The sequence below is a fragment of the Otolemur garnettii genome, unplaced genomic scaffold, assembly GCF_000181295.1.
Source record: "Otolemur garnettii isolate 467f Iridium unplaced genomic scaffold, OtoGar3 scaffold00097, whole genome shotgun sequence".
Taxonomy (NCBI): Eukaryota; Metazoa; Chordata; class Mammalia; order Primates; family Galagidae; genus Otolemur; species Otolemur garnettii.
In genome coordinates this window covers 7477596-7504132 of record NW_003852492.1, presented here as the reverse complement: position 1 = coordinate 7504132, position 26537 = coordinate 7477596, and the positions used below count along the sequence as shown (strand labels likewise).

At 47.7% G+C, this 26537-nt stretch overlaps 1 protein-coding gene across 1 annotated transcript in view; it reads right to left on the bottom strand.

Annotated features, from left to right (window-relative positions):
• Positions 1-24268, bottom strand: part of LOC100953480 (beta-galactosidase-1-like protein 2) — a 39723-nt gene extending 15455 nt beyond the window's left edge. Inside the window, exons 1-6 of the mRNA XM_023516787.1 lie at positions 24056-24268; positions 12290-12487; positions 10780-10848; positions 10116-10211; positions 6778-6886; positions 2833-2925 (exon numbers count right to left, since the gene is read on the bottom strand). Of these exons, the coding sequence (XP_023372555.1) occupies positions 2833-2925; positions 6778-6886; positions 10116-10211; positions 10780-10848; positions 12290-12487; positions 24056-24141 (651 nt within the window). The 5' untranslated portion in view covers positions 24142-24268. The remainder of the gene's footprint in view (positions 1-2832; positions 2926-6777; positions 6887-10115; positions 10212-10779; positions 10849-12289; positions 12488-24055) is intronic.
• Between the last annotated feature and the right edge of the window lie 2269 nt (positions 24269-26537).

Genomic DNA, 26537 nt, shown 5'->3' with positions numbered 1-26537 from the left:
TACCACTCAGAATAAGTGCTAACATTTATGGAGAAAGTACTACCATGCCAGGCCTTCTGCTAAGCACTTTACACGGATCGACCTATTCAGTCTTCATTAGTATCATAATAACACAGCCGAAGAGGCTGAATCAGGTATCACAGGCTACAGAGCTGATGAGAGACCATGGGCCTGAACCCCGAGTCCACCCTCCCCTCAAAGGCTCCACTCCGGGGTTCTGGGCTCTTTTGCATCAAAAAAATCCAGCAAAGGGGATCTCCCTACAATCTTCTCTCCGGATACATAACAACACTGTTTATTTCAACTGAATTCTTTGGAAATTAGGGAGGAAAAGAGATAATCTGGTGGTCTGGTGTCTAGCTCATGTCTAATTCTACAAGCTAGTGTGGGGGAAAAAAAAACCCAGGGTAGCTGCAGTTCTCGGGTATGACACAAGGGGCAGAGTTTAATCGTGAGGCCAGGAGAGATTTGTATCAAAAGCCCTAGATCTCTCGGCTGCCTTGCCACTAACCAGTGTTGGGGCTCAGAAAACAGTACTCCAGGATATAGGCCTCAGAAGCAAAGGTTTTTCTCTGAGCTGCCTTCTCCCCCAAGGCCATAGAAACTAGAATCCCTCTTCCCCAAGGTGGACCATAGAAGTCAGAACCCCTTTTCTCACCATAAAACCTAAAATTCTTCTGGGCCTATATCTTGCTTGACCCCCATTCCCGAGAGGGCCCTGCCCCACACCCAAAAGGAAGAAATGCTGATCAGAGAGGCCAAGAAGAACCCAGACAGACGGGCCTCACTGGGCTTCCCCACTGTCTGTTAGCAGTAAGTCCTACATGCCCCTTTTGCCCAATCATAAGAAATATGTAGAAAACACAGATGACTATACTTTGTTGAATCTAAGAATAAAAATGGACGATGTCCCCTGTATCTTTTGGTCTTCATTCCCAAGGCTACCACATACACACATAAATTTGTATGCCTTTGTTCCCATTAATCAACCTGCCTCATGTCAGTGATTTTTTGGCAAACCTGTCAGGGGCAAAGTGCGTTGGTCCCTACACTAATTAGTCAGTGACATTTAACAGGCTTTCACACAGGTTCCTGCCATATCCGCGTGCACTTAACCTCTCCTGGCACTCGTTTACTGAATCTACCCTGTAAGGAGAACACTATTTCCTGAGGACACCAGTGTGCCAAGCCACCAGGGGCTTTGTGCCTGTGACCTCACACTGTCCTCACACAGCCTTAGACAAAGGCTTGTCCCTTCCGTGCACATGATGAAACTAAGACTCAGACAGGGGGCATGACATGCCCAAGGTCATCCAGTACTGATGCCGTCCCCAGAAAAGGTGCACAGCAGTTCAGGGGGGTCCTCCCGAGAGCTTCAGGGTGACAGAGGCTGGCACCGCTGCTTCTTTTTTTCCACCCGTATCACATGGGGCCCTCTGCCCCGACACCAGGGAAGCATGACTGAGCAGACCAGGTCCCTGAAGGGGCTACCTCTCCTCTCTGCCTGCTCAGTGGAGCTCTTCTTCCCTGCAGCTGAGTAATTAAGCGACAACTGCTGAGAAGCCCCAGGGTCCAAGAGATAATCTGCAGGAACTAGGTAGAGCAGGAGAGATAGGATCTTTCTAGCTAATTCAAAGACAAAAGGAAGCTGGAGGTGTGCCATCATTCCAGCTGGTTGGGCTCGGCCATCAGGACTGAACTTGCACCCCTTCCCAGCTTCAGGAACAGCACCTCTGGACACAGCCTCAGTCCCCACTGAGAGGGCTTTCTGCCTGTGACGAGAAGGACAGCCTGCAAGCTGGACTGTTTGAGCCTTGGTGTTGTTCCTAAGAACAAAATAACTTCTGGATGGAAAGTGAATCTTCACATGACAGCAGGAGAGACGTTGCTCAGGGACAAAGCCATCCAGCCTTCAGTCAAGTGGATTCACCAAGGCCACCTAACGTGTCCTCAACTCACACCACCACCAGACCTCCCAAGTGTGCTACACGAATGCCATTGATTCCATGAGGGGCTTCCGTATTGACAGCTTACTATGCACCTAAAACAGTACTGAGCTGCCTGATCCCACACAGTACTCCAATTCAGAGAGGCAGAGACTCTCATTAGTCCCACTTTATAAAAGAGAAAAAAGAGGTTTAGAGGGTGGCACCTGTGGCTCAAAGGAGTAGGGTGCCGGCCCCATATACTGGAGGTGGTGGGTTCAAACCCAGCCCTGGCCAAAAAAAAAAAAAAAAAAGAGGTTTAGAAAAATCAAGGCATTTTTTTCAAGGTCTCAGCTACTAAGTGACAGAAAACAGATCTGAATATTAGTCTGTTTTCTTTTTTAAGTGTTACTCTGCCCTTCCCTGATCTGTTGTATATTGAATCGTTGGTTCTCAACTTCCCTGACACATTGGAATTGGACATCTAAGACCACTCCAGAGGTTCTTATTTAATTGGGGCGGTATATAGCCACAGCACAGGGTCTCTGAAGCTCCCCAGGTAAAGCCAGAGAACAGCCACGGCTGGGAAGCTTTGCTTTAGATGCTGGAACGCGGACGGCCTTTCTAGGAGGCCTTCCCTGACCACCACTGCTCAGTCAAGCCAATTCCTTTATTCTTGGCCCCTGAAACACCAGGTGTACACAGTATTACCAAACTAAACACAGCCAATAAGGGGTAAATAAGTGATAACCCTGTTGAAATAAGATAATGGAGAAAAATTCAGTGATTAATGTATGTTGAGATGTGCAATTAATATGAGAGAAATATTAGACCCATATGTCACCCTATAGCCCGTGATATATTCCAGAGAAAGGAATATAAACAACCGGCCCGAGCTGACGCTTACCTTCTTGACGTAAGGCATGTACGCGGGGTCTTTGTAATAGGAACCATATTCATTCTCCACTTGCACAGCAATGATGGGTCCCCCGTGCTTGTACTGGGGAGAAGAGAGGAGCAATCAGAAGCTGAGTTTGAGGTATGATCTAACTTCACCATACCTGTCACCAATTACTACAAAATATCCCATTTGAAAACAAAAGTCTCAAAAGGTGTGGTATATAATTGAGAAGGACATCAGTAAGACAGTGCAGTAGGAAGCAGCAGGCCTCATTCTCCCATGGAAACAGCAAAGAAATAACTATCGATGCACTAAAATAATTTTATCAGAGCTCCGGCAACCAGTCATAGATCTAACCAAACATGCGAATACCCAATCAAAAAAAAAAAAAATCACATGCAAAAAGCGGTGGGAAGTTTTATGATGGTTTTCCCTTGCCCTTGCCCCACCCCTCCTTGGTATAGCAGGCAGGTGTAGCTAGGAGGAAGTGTCCCAATCCCCAGCTCCCTCCCTCAGGATGTAAAGCACAAAATGGAACTTGTTTACAATGTCCTGGCTTGTCTGTGGCTGCTCAATGTCTTGCCTGACTTGGAGCTCAGACAGGAAACAGCAGCATAATTTGGACATCAGGCTGGAAGCTGCAAAGGCAGTGGCAGATACCACAACATGTGAAACTGCTTGGGGTCCGCGAACTTGCAGAAGGCTGGGGGCAAGGAATTATGTGCATAAAAATATGATGAACATCTATCTCAGAACCCAACGAGAAGCGAGGGTGAGATTCTTTGGGGAACTGAAGTCATTTAAAAGCATACAGGAGCTAAAAAACCAAAATATATATATACACAGGTAGACACAGGACTACGTGCCCGTAAAAGATCTGAGATCTGCAGTCTTTACTGTAGGTTGATCTCCAGGCTCAGGGGCCCTTTAACTAGTGGAAGTCTTCCCTGCCAGTCTGCAAAGACTACAACAACAACAAAAATAAGACACACAAAGAAACAGAGAAACATGACTCAATCAAATGAGCAAACTCAACTTCCAAAAACAGTCTCCAAGGAAACACACACAAAAGACCTAGTAGAAAAAGACTTTATAACAATTATAAATATGCTGAAAGAGGTAAAGAACAAATCTGAAAAACGATATATGAACAGGATGAGACTATCAACAAAGAAACAGAAATTATAAAAAAAAGAACCACAATCATAACTTCTAAATTTTATAATCCACTGGAGGAGTCCAACTGCAGGCTCAAACAGGCAGAAGGAAGACTAAGTGAGGCTGGATTGGGCAATGATTTCTTGGATATGGCACCAATAGCAAAACAACAACGAAACATAAATATATTGGACTTAATGAAAATTTTTAAAAAATTGTGCATAAAAGGATACTACCAACAGAGAAGGCAACACACGGGATGAGAGAAAATACTTGCAAATGGTAAATCTGATAAGAAGTTGATGCCCAGAATGTATAAAGAATGCCTATCACTGAAAAATAACAAAAAACCAGGTTCAAAAATGGGTAAAGGATTTGAATAAATTTTTCTCCAGAGATATACAATGAGCTAAAACATGCTCAGCATCACCAGCCACCAGGGACACGCACATCAAAACCACAGTGAGGTAGTACTTCACACCTGTTAAGACGGCTCTTATCAAATAAGCAGAAAATAATGAGTGTTGGTTAGCACCTAGTAGAATTGGAATGCTGTGCACGGCTGGTGGGAATGTAATATATGGTGTGACTTCTGGGATAAACAGTTTGACAAATTCCTCAAAAATTAAACATAAAATTACAATTTGATCCAGCAATTTCACTTTTAAGTATATGTGCAAAAGAAATGAAAGCAGATAATCAAAAAGATATATATATATTTTCAGTTTTTGACCAGAGGAGGGTTTGAACTCCCCACCTCTGGTATACGGGGCCGGCACCCTACTCCTATATGAGCCATAGCTGCCGCCCCCAAAAGGTATTTTTGCACCCATGTTCACAGAAGCATCCTTGTAGTAGCCAAAACATGGAAGCAGCCCAAGTGTCCACTGATAGGTGAAATGGATGAACAAAGTGGGGTGTACACATACAGTGGACTGCTATTCAGCCTCAAACAGGAAGAAATTCTGATGCATACTACAACATAGATAAACCCTGAGAACATTATGCTGAGTGAAATGAGCCAGTCGCAATACTGTGATTCCATTTAGAAGAGGTAGCTAATATAGTCAGATTCATACACTCAGTAGAATGATGGTTGCCAGAATCTACAGAAAGAGAAAACTGGGGAGTTTAAATGAGTATCGAGTTTCAACCAGGGAAGATAAAAAAGGCCTAGAGATGGACAGTGGTTACAATGAAGTGAATGTCAGTGTTCCCCCAAAATTCATATATTGAAATCTTAACCCCCAACATGATGGTATTAATTTGTGGGGCCTTTGGGAAGTGATCATGGGGGTGGAGCCTCCATGAATAGAATTAGTGCCCTGAAAAAGAGACTCCCAGAGAGCTTCTGATTCTGTCATGAGGAAAAGAAACAGAGAGAGGAATCTGCACTGGGGAAGAGAGCTCTCCCCAGACACCCAATCTGCCAGGGCCTTGATCTGGACTCTCAGCATCCAGAACTGTGAGAAATAAATGTCTGTTATTTGTAAACCACAGGGCTTAGTTAGAGTAGCCCAAACTAAGATTGTGATGATAGTTGCACAACAATGTAAAATAACGTAATCCCACTGAACTCTATGCTTAAAAATGATTAAAATGTCAAAGTTGATGTTATATATTCTTTACTACAATAAAAAAAATTAAACTAGTATGTCATATCTAGGGTAGGGGGAAGCTTTGAAACTCTATTCCCATGTCTACAGATGTCTCTGACCCACCCTCCCGGGGTGGCCTTCCCCACTGTTCCCCAACCACCGATGGCACCACAGCTCGCTGAACCATGTGAGCCACCCCACCTCCCCTGCACGACCTTGGCTAAGAACTTCCCAGCTTCTTGATTCTTTCCCAATTAGGGCTGCGAGATTTCATAAAAAATACAGGACACCCAGTTAAATTTAAATTTACAATGAATAATTTTTATATAAACACTGAATAATGTTTTCGTATAAGTATGGCCCATACAATACTTGGGGTATAGAATACCAAATATGGGAAGAGAATACCAAAGCTTCTTCCTACCCCCGGTATGAGGATTAAATTAATCCTTGCTTATCTGCAATTCAAATTTAACGGGTTATCCTGTGTTTTACCTGGCACGTCCCTCTGATTTATGTGTACTGTGAATATTCCGTTAAACCACTGGCTTAAGAGAAATTTTTACCCATGCACTAATTTTTTGTTGATGTACCAATCTCTCAAACTCATTCTTCATATTTTTACATAAGCAACTGGGTTGATTTTTTACATGCCTATTTTATTATTGCTTCTAATGATGACATAAAATATTAAAATACTTCCCGCTAAAATTTATTTTAACACATATGCTTTGAATAGCAAATGGGTACCATGCAGCACCCTTTTGGTAGCAGAGGGAAGTACCCTGAAAAGTCATCTACCAGAATTTTGTAATTTATTAGAAGAATTTACACAAAGTCCTGTGTCTAGTAGGCAAGGACTGATCCACATGTGGCCCTCTCTGTGCAGAACTGAGCCACTTTGCTGCCGGGATGGTAATAGACGGGTATTCCTGGCTATCCAGACATCCCTGCGGGTCCATCACAATTTCAGCTCCAGCACTGCATAGAGCTACAGGATCCACCTGTCTGTCCTTATCAGCCCTGAGCCCCCTGAGACAACACTGAAAAGCACAGGACATTCAAAGACAACTAGTCCAAGCCCCTCAGCAATTATAAATCTCAGTGAATGGGGAAGTGTCTCCCTAGGATGAAAAGAAAGGACAACCCCAGTAGAAGAAAGGTGAAGATCCCAGAAGAGTCAGGCTGCTTGTACCTGGAGCGGCACCACCCTGGACATCAGGTGATCAAAATAGAGGTCCACTGCTTCGGTGAAGCCCTTGTAGGTCGTTCTCAGCCTCATGCCAGGGTCTTGAAGTAGCCAGCTTGAAGGGGAAAGAGGGGAGGGAGGATGCTATAGTCACTGTCAGAGGGTCTACGATGGCTCAGGAGGAGTGAGAAGGGGGCAGCTTCAGAGGGCTCAGGACACTCTCACCCACCCCCACCTCCCTCAGCTTGTGCTGGGGTCCCACCCCAGGGGCAGAGTCCTTTAAGACCTGTGGAGCTGGAGGAGGTTAACTGCAGAAAAGTAAAGTTAGAAGCAGCAAGAGATAAAGAGACAGGACACACAGAGTAGAATTTTCAAAGGTGGGAAACACAGGGGCCGTCACCATTAGTGGGGTTCCAGCAAGTGGCCCTGAGTGTTTGTTCCACTCAGCTTTTATTGAAGGCTATTTCCTCATTAGCCCAGAGGGTAAGCTGAGGAAGGGAACAAAGACATCAGTAGTTTCTCTAGTAAGCAAGTCAGCTCCTAGTATTTCTATAATCATTAACTTTAAGGGTCTGAGTAGCCTTGAGCAATCCGAAACCTGAGCCTTATGTGGGGGCAGCCTCCTGTCTTTGGTCACACACACTGATTCCTTGTGGGGAGGGGAGGGTTAATCACCAAATCACCACGAGCTCACTGTGGAGTAAAATGCCACCAGTGTCAGTCTCCTCTGAAGAATCAGTGGGAAAGAGGAACTTTCCTCTCAACTCCAATCAAGAGGCTTTTTCCCTCTGTTGTAAGGGTATAAAAGTTCTCCTGCCCATATTTCAGGGCTGGAGCTGTTCCCTTGATCTCTGCCCCAGCCATAACACAAATCCCCACAATGGGTATTTGCTTTGGTTGTTGATTGGGCAGGAAACAGCCTAGTTAATGTTTCTTGCCAGGCCTTGCACATACCTTTCTCTTCAGCCACTATTTCTTCAGAGTGTTTACAGACCCATAGGGGTGTTTGTAAGCTGTATACCCTACAGGCCAGGCTTCTAGGAAAAGCAGGAACTGCTCAGATGAGAAATTTTGCAGCTGATTTAAAAGTAAACTAGCTCCCCTGTTTTTATTCCATCTTGCTCAGCTTATTTCTCTGTTTTTCCCTTTTTCTGGAGGTGTTTTCCCTTGCCAAAAATGGGGTCTTTGGTCCCCAATCTGCCTGCAAGCCCAGAAGCTTCAAGATGCACAAACTGATGCCCTGGACTCCCACCTGCACTCCCACCTGCACACTCCCATCTATATACTCCTACCTGTGCTCCCACCTGCACTCCCACCTGTGCTCCCATCTCTACACTCCCACCTGCACACTCCCACCTACACAGTCCCATCTATACACTTCCACCTACATACTCCCTTCTATACACTCCCACCTGCACTCCCACCTTCACTCCCACCTACACACTCCCACCTGCACACTCCCACCTGCACACTCCCACCTGCACATCCCCACCTGCACACTCCCACCTGTACTCCCACCTGCACTCCCACCTTGACTCCCACCTGCATTCACACCTACACACTCTCACCTTCACTCCCACCTGCACTCTCCAACCTGCACTCCCAGCTGCACACTCCCATCTTCACTCCCACCTGCACTCCTACCTTCACTCCAACCTGTACTCCCACCTTCACACTCCCACCTGCACTCTCACCTGCACTCCCACCACTCCCACCTTCACACTCCCACCTGCACTCTCACCTGCACTCCCACCACTCCCACCTTCACACTCCCACCTGCACTCCTGCAGCTTTCAAACTTTCTGTCCCAAAGACGTAGCCCTGGGGGAAGCTCATTTCCAGCTTCACAGGTACAGGTCCTGGCTGCCAGGCAGTGAGAAAAGCTCTTCACAGGCCTAATTTTCAATCATTTATTTTTTTGATCCCATCATAAAGGAGTGACGTTAAAAGGGTTAGGAATCACTAGGGCTGGAGACAGACGTGGACACAACCTTCCAGCGTCACCCATAAACACAAGCCTGATTTAGAGACAAGGGGCTGACAAGGGTCTGGCTTCTGTGCCTGCTGACACGTGGCATTAGCCTTCTCTGCTATGCAGAGTTCAGCCTGGGAGCAGCCTGGGAGCAACAGGACAAATTCTTTCTCCAACTTGTTGTTGTGATTCCCAAACTCCGCAGAGGAACACAACACCATGGAGCAGCTCCCAAGCGGGACTCAGGTGTGCCCTTCCCACCCTGCTCATTTGAAGTTCAAGAAAACACTCCCATTTACTAATAGAAGGTTCTGGGGCACTCTGGTCCTGATCTGGGAATCCTAAACAGTGTCAGGGAATTATCCAGTTTATGTTGGTAAAACAATGGATGAGGAGAGAGCTATTTCCTCCAGACTGATACCTCCACATTTCACTTTCCTTCAAAGGGGGCAGACTTCTCCCCAGGTCCTCAAGAATGGGCAGGTGGGGGGGGGGTGTCTGAGTGGCAGAGCTCCCCTCTGCTTCTAAGTTAAGACTGTTAAACCCTGTCGTCCTCCTGTGCCCGGCTCCAGCTGAGCCTGAAGAAATCGCTGACGGTGGCACAAAGATTCCTAATCCGGGAAGGGGAGGGGGTGGACACTGGCTTCATGCACTAAGAACTGGCCCTGGGTATGGAGGATGGACAGGCAGAGGCTGTGCCCCCCCAGAGAAGGGCAGGTCACTTTGGAAATAAGGAGGAAAACACGGTCCCAGGAACCCACAGGATCAGCCTTCTCCCCACTTGGGGCAGCATGGGGTGGGGACCTGGTGTAAGAGACTAGGAAAGATTATGCCTGTTAAACAGGAAAATCTTCATGACAATATGAGGGTGAGGAGTGACTGTGGCCCCAGCTGATCCCTGACCAGATTTCTGCTCAACATCAGCCAAGACTATACCCAGCAAGAAAATATGGGCCTGGGATAGAAAGACAGAGCAATAACCACAAGTTGTTTCTCTTCTACTTTAAATACTTGGACTCTTCAAGTATCTTAACAACATCCCTAAGAAATACACAAAGCAGGTCAGGCTTCTCCCCATGTGTAAAGAGAGGAAAAGTGAAGTCCAGCAGACAGCTGACCTGGGAAGGAGGAAATGTCAGAGAGGGCCCTTCCCCTGCGACCTGCCACATAATGAAATCCCAAATCCGAGCAGACTTTTCGAGGGCAGTAACCGCCACCTCATCCACATGACCCCCTTGGGGTGCCACTCATTCTGAAAGGGAAATTCAGTACAGAATGGAAACTGTCACTTAAAAGCCAAAGTAGATCTATGTCTCTGAGCATTGTACACGGGTCCCTCAAGCCACCCTGGAGCCCCTCACACTCCACGTACCTGGGCAAGCCCCCAAGGTCAATCTCACTGCAGATGTAGGGGCCTGGACGCAGAATCACCCACAGCCCGATCTCTGCAGCCAACAGGACAAAGGCCCTGGGGAGTAAACAAGTCAACACCTGCCATGACAGTCCAGGGCAGAGGCTGGGCGGCACAGCCACCCTGCTCCTCTCTGCATCTCCCTCTCCCAACCAGGCAGTCTGGGGTGAGGGAAGCCCCCCAGCACAGCAGGGAATCCCACACCAGCCCTGAGGTCAGAGCTGCTCCAGACCATCCACACAGCCCCTTGAGGCCTGAGGAGGAATCAGACAGGGCACAGGGGTTTAGACTTTGAGCCTGAACCCAGCGACCTTGCTCCACTAGAGGGGCAGCCCCAGTCTCAGCCCAGATGCAGGACTCCCCTGCAGAGTAGGCAGCACCTGGGGTCTTTAGCCCCTCTCGGCTGCCATGGAGAGTGGGGCCCAAGATGCTGCAGGCCCAGCCCTGCAGGTGACAGGCCATGTCTGGAGAGCATCTGGGTCCTGGTTGCAGGGCCTCACAGCACCCTGAGAACAAGGCTCCAGACCCAGGTCCCTCTTGGGCTCTCTCCAGCTCCTAATCCACCCAAGTAGCCTCCTCTCTGCCCCTCCCCGGGCCGGGTCACAGAGGCAGCAGCACCACGTACTCCAGGTCCAGGTTCCCAGAGAAGTCGAATTTGCCTCTCTGGGGCTCGTGCAGGTTCCAGGGAACGTAGCTGGAACAGAAGAGATAATTAGAGGCAAGAGCTTGTCATTCTTTCATCTTCACCTCCCAAATTGCCTTCTTCATCCTTAAAACCCACTATGGTGGCTGCCCATGAGTTTCCCAATGACTTCAAGACTGGAACCAAATGCCAACCGAACAGAGCCTAGGCCAGCCCTGGGAGGCTAATGTCTCTTAGGAGAAGGGGAGAAATTCAACAAGGTTTGGGTGAAGGAAGATGTGCTTTGTAAGAGGCCTGCCTGCCATCCCCACCCCCTATCAGCGAAGAAGAAATCATTGTATTTAGAAATTTTTTTTTAAAACCAGCTAAAAGTAGGTGAAAGGAAACCTTAGTTGTAAGTCCTATCATTCCCGAGGCATCCAGAATTCCAAACCTTGCGACAGAATGGAGGGTCTAACTCTAAAGAGACAGTGAAGAGATGAAGTAAGCTTTGGAAGGGCCCAACCTCAGAGGCAGAAGGGCGACCCCTAGAGGAGTAACAGTGACCACAGCCGCTCTTCTCCCAGGCCCCCCTCACTGCTGGCTTCTGCTGGCGACCCCTCCAACTGTCATAACATTCACAGGTGGAGCAGGGGGCCACTGTCTGGCCTCTAGTTCAGAAGCAAGAGTTCTGTATTTAAGCAAACACAGGCTGCCCTGCTTTCGTAAGGCAGAAAGCCATGCTTCCCCCTGCACTATCCCTACCCCTTCACAAGTCCTTTCTGGGAAGTCACACACATTTGTCTCAACAATACTCAAAACATTCCCATAACCCTTTTAGGAACTGTCTTCAAAATCAGTTCACAGACCACCCCAGAAAATCCACTTCCCTGATTTGTAATCACCTATTTTTGCACAAGAATGGGATAACCCACCCTGATAACTCACTTTAACTTACAGACTTAGAACCCCATATCTGCTGGCAATTTGGGAAAAAAATAAAATCCACAAAAATACCCTGATGGTTCACAACTGAGCATATTGTTTTAAAGGATGCACACTGACGTTTCACTGAGTGCCTACCAGATGCCCGCCCCCAGGCTAGGGGCTGGCACGTTAACTATCGCTTTCTGAAGCCTCTTCCAGGAAAGAAGTGCTGAAAATTATGAACAGAGCTCCCAGGTAGCTATTCCGAAGAAGGCTACCCGCAAATGCTGTATAAGTTGGGGGTGGGGAGTTTGTTTGTTGGAAGAGAAAAAAATCGGTGGCTGTCATTGAATCACTTCCTCCTTTCATGTACTGCTTCTGTGGTTCCTCTAGACCCCACATCCACTCCATGTCCCCTCATGCCCATTACCAGGGAGTTCTGTGGGGATGGGGCAGAAGGAAGACCCTGCCCCTTGGGCTCTAAGCAGAAGGCTGGGCTCACTCCCCTCATATCCTTCCACACGCAGACACCAAGCACCCAACTTGGTAACCAGGCTTGGTGGCCGGGGTTGGGAAGGGCACGCACGTGGTGAGGGTGTTCAAGCCGCAGGCTTTCATCTTCAGAAGGCGGTCCCTCCAGTATTCCTTGGGCACCCGGAAATAGTGGATGGAGCCCCCGAAGATCCAGAAAGGGGCATCCTCCAGTATAAAGTTCTGGCCTTTTGCCTGCAGCCCCAGCTGCCGCTGTTGGAGCCATGGTGGGATCAGAGAACTCCAGTTCAACCTGCAAAGAGACAGGGCATTTCTGGGGTGTTGGGGCTCCCCAGCAGCAGAGGCTGGAGGCCCAGGGAGGACACAGGCTTCCCTCGCAGGCCCTCAGGGTCTCTAAGGAGGGCCTGCTTCCAGGGTAGCCAGGAAAGCGCCCACCCTCCGACTCGCCAAACCTTGGCCGGGGCGTTTCTTCAGCATGGTTCACTCGGCTGTGCCCGGCTGCAGGGGAAGGACAAGTGGACGCCACAGCCAGGGACAAGATAAACACAAGACTCAACATGGAGGCTGGTGCGCTAAGAGGAGAGAGGACGAGGCGGGTCAAACTGCACGGGAAGGGTGTTCTCAGCGAGCTGGGAGGCTCTGTCTAGCGCAGACTCGGGGGCAGGTGCTGCACGGGCTACCAGGGCCAGCTCTGCCACCGGGCTGCTGAACTAAACAGGAAGGCGGCAACTACTCGGGACAGTACCTCCGAGCCCCCTCGCGGCCACAGCTGCCCAACGCAGACTCAAGGTGAAGATATCTGGAAAGAGGCATCTGGGTTAAACCGCATCTACTCACCGCTCAGATTGCTAGGTCTGAATTACTTTCTGAAGCTCAAGCATCCGCCAAGAGATGACCCACCATGACACACAGTCCCACCCAGGAAGGCCACCAGACAGTCTGAGTCCATGAAAAAGCACCTCCAGGCATCTCACTGGCTGGCTGAGGGGCCCATCACTTTGATCCCAACGCCTCGGTGCCCACAGAATCCCTCCCTCTTTCCCACCTAACACCCTGATGGCCATGAGAGAAAGCAGGGGACCTGGGGATGTGGAAATTTCCAGCTAGAAAGTTTAGGAAAGTCGGAGACAGGAAACGAAGAATAATAAGGAGCATGGGGTCGCAGTGGTGCCTCACCCCGTTCCCCTTACAGCTGCTGACACTAGGGGGCGTTGCTAGGCAGACTCCTCTGCACAAGCAGCCTGAGTGTTACAGGAGGGACTGGGGTGAGTTTGAGGGCCCAGATGGCCAGAGACGGGAGAGCAGGATGCCGACAGGGCAGGTGGCACAGACGTCAGTGACCATTTGGGAGCTCTGTCTAGGGCCACTTACGGACAAAGAAAATTATTTGTTACCTACGTCTTCCTACTCTTCACAGCCCTTGGGTTTTATAGCTCACACTAAATCGATGGAACCAAAGTTCTACTTTACAGATGTAAGGGTCATCCATGGAACCCAATCAGCATGCCTCTCCTTCTCCAAAGAAAAAAGGATCAGGTCGGCACCTGTACTCAGTGGTTAGGCCACACGCAGTAGGCCTGGTGGGTTCCAACCCAGCCCAGGCCTGCTAAACAACGTCAACAACAACAACAAAAAATATCCAGGCCTTGTGTTGGGCGCCTGTAATCCTAGCTACTTGGGAGGCTGAGGCAAGAGAATCGCTTAGCCCCAAGAAGTTTAAACCCAAGGTTGCTATGAGGTGTGACGCCACGGCACTCTACCAAGGGTGACATAATGAGACTCTGTCTGAAAAAAAAAGGAACATGATCCAATGTGTGACTTGCAGATGACATTTTAGAACACAGTTCTTCCCAAAGATGACCTATATGAGAAGAACACAAAAAGCTATCTGGAAGAGGGAGTTCTGGGTGTGAGTCCTGGCCCACGCTTGGTAATGACATCAGTTTCACCTTGGATTAATGACATCAGTTCTGAGGGTAGGAGGGCTAATGCCTGTCCCAACTTCTCAGAAAGGCTGTCGTGAGGTCCCAGTAGAAACAAAATGCCCCAAGATGCACGATGAAAGCATCTTATCATTATTCAAAGTACATTTATTTAAATATGGAATGATCCTGGCCCTCCCACTTTCTGCATTTTCGACCTATATTTTATGGGTTAAACTTTATGCCAAGTCACTTATTGCCGTTTCTAAAATTTTACAATGAATCTGTACACATGCTGTCAGACTAACCCAGCCCCTAGGCCAGGGTTGGCCAAATCCAGGCTGCCCTCTGTCTCTGTGCAGCCTGCAAGCTGAACATGGTTTTCACATTTTTAAGGGGTTAAAAAAAAAAACAAAAAGAACAATATGTGGGGATACAAAACATCGTATGAACTTCACAGCTCAGTGTGGGGTTTCATTGGCATGCTGCCACCCACATGTTGACCTTCAGCTGCCCCGGGGCGCGGGTACGTGGCTGCAACAGAGACCCCACAGCTGCAAAGCTGAAAACACCTTGGTGCTGAGGCACAGTGGTTACGGCGCCAGCCACATACACCAAGGCTGGGGGGTTCAAACCCTGCCCAAGCCAGCTAAACAACAATGACAACTGCAACAAAAAAATAGCCGGGTGTTGTAGTGGGCGCCTGTAATCCCAGCTATTTTGGAGGCTGAGGCAAGAGAATCACTTAAGCCCAAGAGTTTGAGGTTGCTGTACTGTGATGCCGTGGCACTCTATCAAGGGCAACATAGTGAGACTCTGTCTCAAAAACAAAAAGCCTGAAAACACCCCCACTGTCATAGATGAAGCCTTGGATTGCTAAGACAAGGGGCTCAAAGTCCCCTCTGGGCCACTACCTGGGCCTCTCACTGAGCCTTCCTGGGACACTCCTGCCCTTACCTGGCCCTTTCCTTTCTCTAAATTCCTGATTATTCTGACTTTGACTGAAGTTCCCCACACCTTATCCAGCTCTTACCTTTGTTCATAAGCTCCTGACTGTTCTGGCTTTGTCTCAAGTTCCCCACACCTCAGACACAGGATAGTTTGTGTCCCCACCCCCTCCCCCCCCGGTTGACCACACTTGCTCCTAAGAACACTCTGCCTCCTGCTCAGTCCTTCCTGCCCCAGCACTCACCAGCTCCCCTGCCCTTGCTCCTGAGGCTCTCCGAGGACCTTGCAGGGCTCACCCCAGGCTAGTACGAGCAAGGACTCGATGGACAGATTATTTTCTTAAAAATAGGGGCCTTTTGACAATCTTGTGAAAATACACACATACACAATCTTATTGTTTTTAAGACAGTATTAATAGAATTTAGTGATCATTGCACTGGGCAGCAATCCTTGTTTTCTGTCCCAAACTTCATCAGCACAGTCTCCAATTACCAAAGCACACATCTCTGATCCCAGTTCCTCTCTCTGTGTGTGACAGCCACCCCCCTCACCTGCTAAGTACAGAGGTACAGGCAGGATGGAGGCACCTCTCCAGAACCCCAATTCCAAGATAGTCCCTGCTAGTAACAAACACCCTTCATCTGGCCCCTTGTCCCTGAGTAATCATCAGGAAACCTGCCCCTAGGTGGCTTCTCCAGGGGCAGCTACAAACACGAGCAGCATCGAGAGCACCAAGCATCGAGCATCATCTACAATAGAAATGTAGAAACTCCAGCCTTCCTGGGGACCTCATGAATCAAAATGTGCATTTCAACCAGATCCCAAGGTTCAAACTCGAGAAAAGCCAATCTCTATCTTCTCCTTCGACGTGTGTGCACAGTCTGTCCCGAGGTAGAGCTTCCCTTTGATAGAGTCTTTATATCCTACCATTTGCTAAATTTTTGAAAAAAAATCTTTTTCTCAGTGTTTATCAAGTGGCATGAAATAAACACTGCAAACAAACAAACAAAAAAAGGCTAGCTTATATCCAATTCAAAATTCTCAAAATAATTCAACTGCTTCCTTCCTGGAAATGTTCTGATGGATTACTAAACAAGTTGTTAATCCAATAAGAAAAGGGGTAAGCTCACTATGAAAATGAGGGTGAGAAATACTGGGTTTCTCCAAGGAATTCACGGTGAGAAAATGAGATGATTTAAGTGAGAACTTCACGAACAACAAAGCACCATGCAAATGGTTATTAACACTGATAATATTCATTAATACTAATGATCATAATATTAAGAATAACTCCCATAATTTTCCGAGCAACTCAGTCATAATAAAATAAAGGCAGTATCAACTGTGTGGTTGTATCTGATTGGTTTACAGGTCAGAGAGAGTTGACTCTTCATTTTGACCAGAAAGCCAATCCGATCTAAGGAAGTCCCCTGGGTTTCTGTCGCTTTTCCTAGTGAGCGGCTCATTCCTTGTGAAACCAGGGACGCCTGTGTTCTTTCAAGCTGGAGCTTATACTAACATCTGGAATTCTGCTGCCTTTGCACCTGGGTTGCACTTTAGGGTGACTTCTTGGGGTTAGAATACATTGGACAGCAGGCCCAGACCACGGACCTGAATTCAGTGTCCAGGTTTCCTCTCCTCCTCCACCAGGTGACGAAAGTGGCCGTGCCCTGGTCTGAGGTCATGGTGCTGAGGAAAGCACGTGTGTCAGGACTTCTGATGGGGCTTCAATGAAACAAGCCTGCTACACTCATCCCCACCAATTCCCTTAGCAGGTGGAAATGGGGCACATGGTGGAGGAGGATGTGCAAGACACAGATACAAAAAAGCCGGCTGTGACGCAGCACTGAGCAGAGGACGCAGGTCCTGACTTCTGCTGCACCTGCGGTGAAGACCTGCCAACCGGCTGTGGTTGGTAAGGAAGGGCAGAGGCTGAAGCTCCCTGTGGTATTTTATTCTTAATCACTGACATGGAGCGTGAGGACAGAGGGTACAGGGCAGGTTCCAGTGGCCAGGATGCCCCGGGGTAGACATGTGTGGATGGAAAGAGGCAGATGCAAGTTGTAACGTCACTATCTCTGCCACAGGGATTGACTAAAACTTCAGAGAGGGTCGTGCAGGGCAGCTGGGTGGGAGGAGAGCCAGTCCCCGTCTCCCCCCGAAGGATCTCCTTGAGTGAGCTGTGCCGATCAGGACAGTCCTGAAATGCCTCTTGCCACTCCCGCGGGCACACTCGCTTCACCTATAGACTCTGCAAACACCCATCAGTAATCTGTGGTGCCGGGAGGCCTCCCTAAGGCACAGTCATCACTGTCAGTGGTCTGTTCTACCATGCAGAGTATGACCAGATGGGCCAGGATCCAGCAGGGACAGCACCTGGAGCGCCTGGAGCACTCGGGCAATCTGATCCGGCCAAGGGTGCAGGCTGGCAAGGGACCGGCAGTGACAGCTCTTCAATTCCCAGAACCTAAGTCCTTGGTGGTCCTGAGGGCTGGCTATGCTGGCACTGTCCATGTACATAACACATACTTGTGTATCTTAGATGACAGCTTACAAATTCACTTTCCAGGTACACTGTGGCCCTGCCAGGGTCTCCCTAAGCAGAGCTTCAACTGGATATGGTCCAGGGCATCATAATAAGATGCTGACAAATTAAACACTTACCTCTACATCCAAGTGGCCATGCAAGAGACCATTATTTTATTTTTGTTTCAGATTAATATGTGGCTATAAATAACTAGGTTACATAGGTTTGCACTTGTTAGGTAAAAATCCAAGTAGAGACCATTATTTAGATGAGAGATATATTAAACTGCCCATGAGACATCTTCACAAGGAGAAATTTCCTCACTTGGGAAATGGGTCTTTTTTTTTTTTTTTTGAGACAGAGTCTCACTTTGTGGCCCTCAGTAGAGTGTTGTGGTGTCACAGCTCACAGCAACCTCAAACCCTTGGGCTTAAGCGATTCTCTTGCCTCAGCCTCCCAAGTAGCTGGGACTACAGGCGCCCGCCACAACATCTGGCTATTTTCTGTTGCAGTTGTCATTGTTGTTTAGCTGGCCCGGGCTGGGTTCGAACCCACCGGCCTTGGAATATGTGGCTGGCACCACAACCACAGTGCTACGGGCACTGAGCCAACTCTCTCAGGTCTAAAATGCAAAATTCTCTTTGACATCCTAAAGATTCCAACTTCTGCTCCCTTAAACTGTCCATATGGGGCTATTTCAGTCCCAGCAGCCTGCAGCCCTGTTCTCTCTGCCCTCAGCATGGGACTTCGAGGTCTAAAGAAGAAACTCTTTGGCCCAGTCTGGTGCCCTGAACATTCTACTCCAAAATATTGCCTCTTGGAATCCTCAGGTCCCAAGAACTTCAGTCTCAAGGAAATGGAACTCAGTCCCTGCACTTCCTGCATCTGTTCCTTGATCTACGCCCAATGCTATGGGCTCCTGTTTTGCTGGGAGAGGCCTTAAAATACTCCCAAACAGCTTGGGACTTCCACTCCCAAAGCAAGTTCACCCATTTTGCAGAGATTCTGGGCCCCCAGAAAAAGGGCCACAGCCTCCTGCCATCCTAACACTGCAGGCCTTCCCTCCACAAAGCCTCCCAGGTAAGCCAGGGACCCAGGCCTAACACCCAGGCTCTGACCCGGGGACAACTCTGGTTGTTCAGAGGGCAACACTTTCTAAATAGGGTACAAAGTCAATACCTGAAAGAGAATTTTCTAGACCAAAACCTTGAGAGCCAATAATGAAACAACAGAACTCCTCATTAGTAATCAACCACATGACAACAGTAACAACAACAGAAAGCGTCCCAACGTCACACGATGCTCTACTTTTATAATACTTTGGGGAAATTTTCCACTGATAACTTCATAAGTAGAAAAAGTATGATATCAACCTAGAGAGATGTAAAATCTCTGTTATAGTAACTCTAAAGAGCTCTACTCTGCATAACAAGCCTCTGGTCTTGGATATGCTTATAGAGCCTAAATGCAACGATCTTATGAGATAGAGAACAACTACGTTAAATATTTTTTTAATCTATCACATGGGACTTAGGTACAAAGATATATAAGAGATAAGCTAATTCTTATAAGACACAAAGAATCTGTACCGCTCCTATAGAGTCAAGCTCAGAATCTCCTTTGCACTGAACCAACATCAATTTTGGGTAGAGCAACATTCCAATTCATTGCACCCTTGTTTACAGTAGCTCAAAGTTTACCAACAGTCATTGGCCGTCAATAAAGAACTGTTCAAATAAATTATGCGTCTAATGCTCAAATGGGAAGAGATGAATAGCTATCTTCCTGTATATGTGCAGAATTCTTCAAAAGACACCATCATCGGCATTGCCTCTTTGCGAGGGAGATTGCCTAGAATAGGCCTTTTTTCCCCACTACTCTCCCCTTAATAGTCTGAATATTTCATTGTGCTCATATATGATAGATATATTAAACTGCCCATGAGACATCTTCACACATAGAAATTTCCTCACTTGGGTCTATTTTTTTTTTTTTTGAGACAGAGTGTTTATTTCTTTAAAATAAATTTTTTCATGTTTACATGGATGGAGCTAGAAAGTATTCTTCTTAGCAAAGTATCCCAAGAATGGAAGAAAAAGTATCCAATGTACTCAGCCCTACTATGAAACTAATTTATAGCTTTCATAGGAAAGCTCTAACCCAATTTTAGCCCAGGAATATGGGGAGAGGGGAGAGGGAGGGAAGGGGAAAGGAGAGGGCAGGTGGAGGGAGGGTGATTGGTGGGATCACACCTATGGTTCATCCTATAAGGGTACATGTGAATCTCTCTAAATGTAGACTATAAATGTCTTAACACAATAACTAAGAAAAAGACATGAAGAGTATGTTAACCAGTTGGATGAAAGCATTTCAAATTGTATACAGAAACAGTACACTGTACCCCATGGTAGTATTAATGTACACTGCTATGATTCAATAAAAAAATAAATAAATAAAAATAAAATAAATTTTTAAAGAAAAACACAATTTGTTCATGAGAGGAATAAGACCATTCACTGTTTCCTGAGTGTCAGAGTCTCTAGTGGGCAGACATCAGTCAAGTAATACCTGCTTCATTACCATGAGCCTCTAAAAAAGACGCCCTGGCTTCTATCCCAGGAGTCGTCCCACACAATGAGAACTCTCTTTCAATGTGGTCTTTAATACCCAGAGCAGTAGATTTAAGCAAGAGTTAAAACTGAGTGGGAAAAAAAAGCAGCAAATATCCCCACACCAAAGGAACTTTGCCTCTACCAGATGATGGCCGGGAAGAAAGGGAGGAGGTAGCACCTGGGCTCCAGGGTCCTTTTCAGGCACCTAACATGCTAAATGTCTTTCTCCCCAAGCTCCAACATCTCCTGAAGAACATGAGAGGTGACCTAACCGAATTCTGCATCGTTCCATCAAAGACTAAGTGCTTTTATTCCACTTGCCACGTCCCTGACTTAAGGTGACAAGAACCCTTTCAACTTTCTGCTGCCACGGCTATGCCAAGGCTCTTTGTCCTCAATCTTCTGGGTATCCCAGGCCTTTAACTCACAACCACAGCAATACTGTTAATGCTCCAAGACAACTCTGATCCCTTGTGCTTGCTGGCTAGAATAATCCTGTAAAAATGCCAGTGCCGCCTCCATCTTCTTAGCACAAGGTGGCTCAGACATCCCACCTTTTCCCGACTATGACCCACTGCCCAGGTAACCTTGCCTCACCACCTGTATCAGACAGGTGATTATCTGTTAAAAGAAATACTTCCCAGATGCTGAAAACTTCACCACTAGAAAGAAGATGAAAGGGATACCATTCAGGGGTGAACATTCCAGGGAATATGACACATGCCTCAAGCATGCCTCCCAGAATAGGCAAAGCTCATAAAAGCAATTACCACCCAGATGCACAGGAAGAGAGGCACAATTTGCCCACATATCCTTGACTAGCCAGGATGTGGGTCAAAGAAAGTGACCTGTGTTGCTATTCTCCACCTCTACTCAGACGGAGTTTGATAACTTCTCTTCTTTTTAGAACCCAGATAATGGCAGCACACGGACAGCGAGTGACAGAGCTGGGAGAGGAAATGAACTCACCTGTTAGAAGCAGGATGCTGGCTAACCACCTTTGGCCAGCTAAAATTTCAGGTACGAGAGATATAGCTGATTGCATTTTTGCTCAGTGGTGCATTTTTATATTAAGGGGGAAAATCATGAGAGCCAAGCCTTTTGATAATATCAAGCAGACATTCTCGTAATCACAGACAGAGTGGGAGGAGGAAAGAGAATAAAGGCAACTATCTCAAAGACACAGTTCACACGGATACACCCATCACAGATTTCAAAATACAATACGCTGAGTGAAGGAAGCCAACTAAGAAAAGTATACACTTTGGCACTACATTTCTAGAAGCTTCTAGAAAATACAAACCAATATATGGCAGCAGGAAGCAATAGGTCAGGGTTGCTTGGGGCTGAGAAGTAGGGAGGGTCGGAAGGACGAATGATGAGCAGGCACAAGGAGACTTCTACGGCTGATGGATATTTTCAAGGTCTTATGATGGCAGTTTCACAGGGCGCCGTATGGTCAAAGCTTAGCAAACTAGACACCTTAAGTATGTGAAGTGTGTTGCACGAAATCAGACTTCAATAAAACTTTTAAGAAAGACCATTGTTTAAACCAAACATACACACACAAAACGAAGGTTGAAATCCTCCCCAAATGTCAACCTGGTCATCCTAGCTCTTGGATATGATGTAACCCAAAGGCTGCGATTACCCATAAACCCCCCTGAGCAAACAAAGATGGAAAAAAAGGAAAGCTATAGCAAATCACCCCCACTCCACACCTACTGCAGTCCAAATACCTGCCTTTTGGGGTACAGGAAAGAGCTGATCCTGACAGCGCGACTCCACAAAGCTGAGAGCTGAATGGGCAGTTTCCATGTGACCTATATTCCACTGGCCACATCAACATTCCCCAACAACAGCTGGGAGACACTCCCACCTCCCACTCAATGACCCAGTCACAGCTGGAGCAAGGGAGGAGGAAGAAGGAGAGACAAAGAGTAAAGTCTCCTCTGGCCTCCCGAGGTATACAGGCTACACATAATCATTAGTGTCCAGCCCAAGTCGGACAGAAAGAATTGTGCAGACAGCTCCCCAGAGGGTGATAAAATTAAAAAGACACCAAAAAGACGCATATTTCGTAGGATCCTAAGAGATGGTTCAGAGTCTCTCTGGCCTCTGTCCTACCTGCTGAGAAAGAAGGGATGGCAGGAAAAACAATGATTTTGCTGAGTATGTCAAACTATGTCCACAGTCGTGAGTCCCAGCTCTGGTTCTCGGCTGCTATTCTCATGTCACTCCCACTATGGCCATGCCACTGGGTGGGGGCACAGTTAACTCACCTGAGAGAGGTTCAGGCTTCTTCACAGCTAAGTCAGCTGCCAACACCTCATCTCTGTCCTGCCAGACAACAGCAAACACCCAGCCTCCTTTCTGTACCTTTATCCCGTGGTTATGCTGGTGTGCCACCAGGCCCACCTCAAGCCCCTTGGTGCTGTCCCTCACTGTGACCCGCCTGGGTCCCCTGCATTAACAACAAACAGCATGCTACCTGCACACATCCAGGCCTACTCTCTGGAGCTCAGGCTCCTTGACACCTGCTGTGTGCAAGAGGCTTTGAGTAATTCTTCTGGGGTTTGCATCAGCCTTGCACAGAGCAGAAAGCTGAACCTGCTCGCAAGAGCCAGGACCAGGCTTCAAAGAGGAGTGGGAGAAATCACACACAGGATGGAAAAAGTCTTGGGAGCAACTGGGGAAAAGAAATACTTCTTAGGTTTTCTGGGCCCCATAGTGAGAGGAGAACCATTTCCTTCTCTTGAACAATACCATGACACACTTCACTAGCTTAGAAACAAAGAGGCAACCATATGAACGTATAAAAATGTAAAGTGCTTCCAATGTGTTCTTGGGACAGGAGAAACATCTAGATCGTCATCGTCATCAAAAGACGTCCCTATCTCCCAAGGGAAGTTTGGAAAAACTAAGAAGAGAGACAGAGAAGAAGCAGACGACAAACAGGAGTGGTGTCCCTGCCACCAGCTCCAATGGCTCAGCCTTCAGCTCCTCAGCAACTCCCGGCGCCAACCATCCCATACCGCTGGTCTGCTTCCCACTGGAGGTTTTGAATATGGAAAGTACCAGGCATTGGCCTGAAACACGTGAGCAGGATGCTATAAATACATACAGGTTAGAAAAATTCTAGGCTAGGGCACCTAGAAAACTTTCACCCAGGCTGTGGGTAAATCCTTCCATCACTGAACCCAATCACTTGCCGTCAACAACGTTTTGTGAACGGGGGATAAAGAGGCGAGACCTGGTAACCAGTGAACGGTGGGAAAGTGGAGAGAGACCACATATCAAGTTTGAGAACTGTGCGAATGGAACCTGGTGAGGTCCTTGGAGGCCCTTGGGGCAGTGTTCTTCTGACCGTGCTGGGCGAGCTAAATCACCATCGCGTGAGCCTAGAGGCTGCCTGGGGAATAAGAAGCCTCCCTGTAGGCTGGGGAGGAAATGTGGAGGCCTAGGAGAAGAGCAGAAGGGGGCTCCTCTCCCCGAGGAGTACTGGGGACCGGGCAGAGACGGAGGGCTTAGGAGAGGATGTGAAGGCCAGTTCTGCTGACCCGCTGGGGGGGAGCTGGGAGTGTCCTCGAGCAGCAGAGCCCGGCTGCACAGGACTGGGACTCAGAACAGAAGCCCATGGTCTCTGAGGGCAGTGCCTAGTGTCAGCCAGACGCCTGGGTCTCCTGGCAGAAGCAAAGTGCCTGCAGGTGCAGGGGTGCTTCGGGGTGTTGGGGAGTTCCAAGAAGAGGCTGGGCCTCTACCCAGTGGGAACTTGGGATTCGTGGATCGCGGGAGGCGAAAACCCGAGTTGTGGAGGGCCGGTTGGTGCCCGGCGGGACTCTTTCTCTCACCTGCGGAACACCAGGAAACCCAAGATGAGAAGCAGCAGGAGTCCGAGTATGCGGCCCGGCCTCCGCCGGAGGTTGCACGTGGCCATCGCGCGTTCCCGGCGCGCAGGGACCCGGGTTCCCACTCCAGCCGCTCTCAGCCGCACTCAGGTGCCTCCGTGCGGGGGGCGGGGCCGCGCGCCGGTCGCCCAGGCAACCAGCCCGCCGGCGCTCATTGACTGCGGCTCGTCGCCCCGCCTCCGCCGGCTGGGCCTCTTTGCGGGCAGGGGTGGGGCCTCGCGGGGTAGGGGTGGGGCCTCGCGGGGTAGGGGTGGGGCTGGGCGGAGCCTCTGGCCTGGCGAGGCGGTTGGCCAGAGCGCAGAACCGCTGTGCTATGCTCTAAGTTTCGAAAGGTGTTTCCTGCACGTGATCCTGCAGGTGCACAAATATTGGGCACGTGTTGTCCAGTCCTTGAACGCTGGCGTAAAGTCACCTCCAACAGCGCTACTAGGTAGCACGTGGAAAGGCACCTACAAAACAAGGGCAATCACCACAGTTTTTTAAAACAAATGTTAAAGAAAAAATATTTGAAATAACTCATCGTGTAAAAAGTATTTTGAAGAATATTCTTTAGACATATTTTAGGGTGGTTCATGTCTAAAAAGGTGGAAGGGAAAACAAAGTATTCTCTGACTTTAGTTTCCACGGGTCTTATTCTGGCCCTGATTCTAAGCACTTTCAATTTTTTATCTTTAAAAAGTCCAGATGAAACCCTCATCTTTACTAATGGACAAATATTAGTCTTATTCTGGCACAGAACTGTATCTCAAAGGACGTTATTAATATTCGGTGAAACTTAAATTCTGTAGCAATCACAAACCCAACTCCTCTCAGTATCAAAGCTCAGATTTTACTGAAAGAAACTCTAGGAAAGCAGATTTTTTTTTCAGAGTTTCTGGACTCTCTCCCTCTTTGTATGTTTTAAATCCATTTCCTTTATGTGTACATAGTTTCAAACTTTTAAAGCTACGGGAACCAAAGGAAATTTTAGTTCTTGGGGCAAAACATGCAGAGTTTGGTGTGAAGCATCCTTCATCTAGCATTAAGCAAATATTTGTTTAAGTAGCAAAAGTTTAAACCAAGAAGAGGCAAAAACAAACAAACAGGATGAAAAAAAACCTGCCAGAATTAGAAAGGGTAAGTTGAGGTTTTGTACAGTCCAAGTTTTTGACAGCAGTGCCAGAAACATTCCCAGGGCTTGCAGAGAGAGGGATAACTTCCCTGAACATGCTCACCAAAATCAGTATCTTTTTCTCCACTTTTTAAGGCATATGATTGCTCGGTGTTTGCAAAGTCTCTGATGAAAAAGTTCTGGTTTAACTGGGATAAGAGCTAGCCCTTAAGATGTGTGGAGAAAGTGTCACAATTTAGCCCCTTCTGCCTGTAGAAGACCATTCCAAAGACACACACCCCACATTCACCCCCTGCCCCTGGGCATGCTGTGGAGTAATCTCAGAATCTATTCCACATCAGGTTATTCTCAAGTTGCTTGGCAACACTAGCATCTCTATTTTTGTCAGATATTAGTAAAAGCATCAGCTATAATAACCCCAAACTCCTGAGGGTGGCACCTGTGGCTCAAAGGAGTAGGGTACCAGCCCCATATGTTGGAGGTGACAGGTTCAAACCCAGCCCTGGCCAAAAACTGCAAAATAATAATAATAATAATAACCCCAAACTCCTTAGCCTTCTCTTGTGGTCCTCATTTTTATTTGTATAAGGAAAATATATACATACTTTAGTGCAAAAAAAAAAAACCATCTTTTAGCCTTCTAGGAAGTCCAGAACTATGGACATACCCTATTGACAGTTAAAGAAAAATTTTACTTTATCAAAGCTTAATGATACCACAGAGTGGTATCTGCAGTAGTGCTGCTGCAAAGATGCGATTTGCTAAGAGGTTGATTTCTGTTCTTTGAAGTATTAGCAAGACACTCTAGTTTCCCTTTCCAAAATGATCTTAACCCAAAGCAGACAAGGAAGATCCTCAAATCCCTGAGAATTGAAGCTGGAGCTGCAATGAATTGGCATGAGAACGACGCAAACAAAATGCTCTGGGAGGTGCATGACCTGGCAGTGAATCCCGGACACATAGCAATCACCATCTTCCCAGACCAGCTTTCTAGTGTCAAGGGCTTGGAAAATTTCTTTTTTAAGAAATGAAGTTCTATTTTTAGCCTCAACCCACCACTCTAAGAGGAAGCTCAAACTGCCCCAGAAGGGTTGGTTCCTTCCTTGAGAATTCATTTGTTCCAAATAGTAGGCAGGGCTCAGCGCCTGTGGCTCAAGTGGCTAAGGCTCCAGCCACATACACCTAAGGTGGTGGGTTCAAATCCAGCCTGGGCTGGTCGCTGCAATCAAAAAATAGACGGATATTGTGGTGGGCACCTGTGGTCCCAGCTAATTGGGAGGCTGAGACAGGAGACTCGCTTGAGCCCAGGAGTTG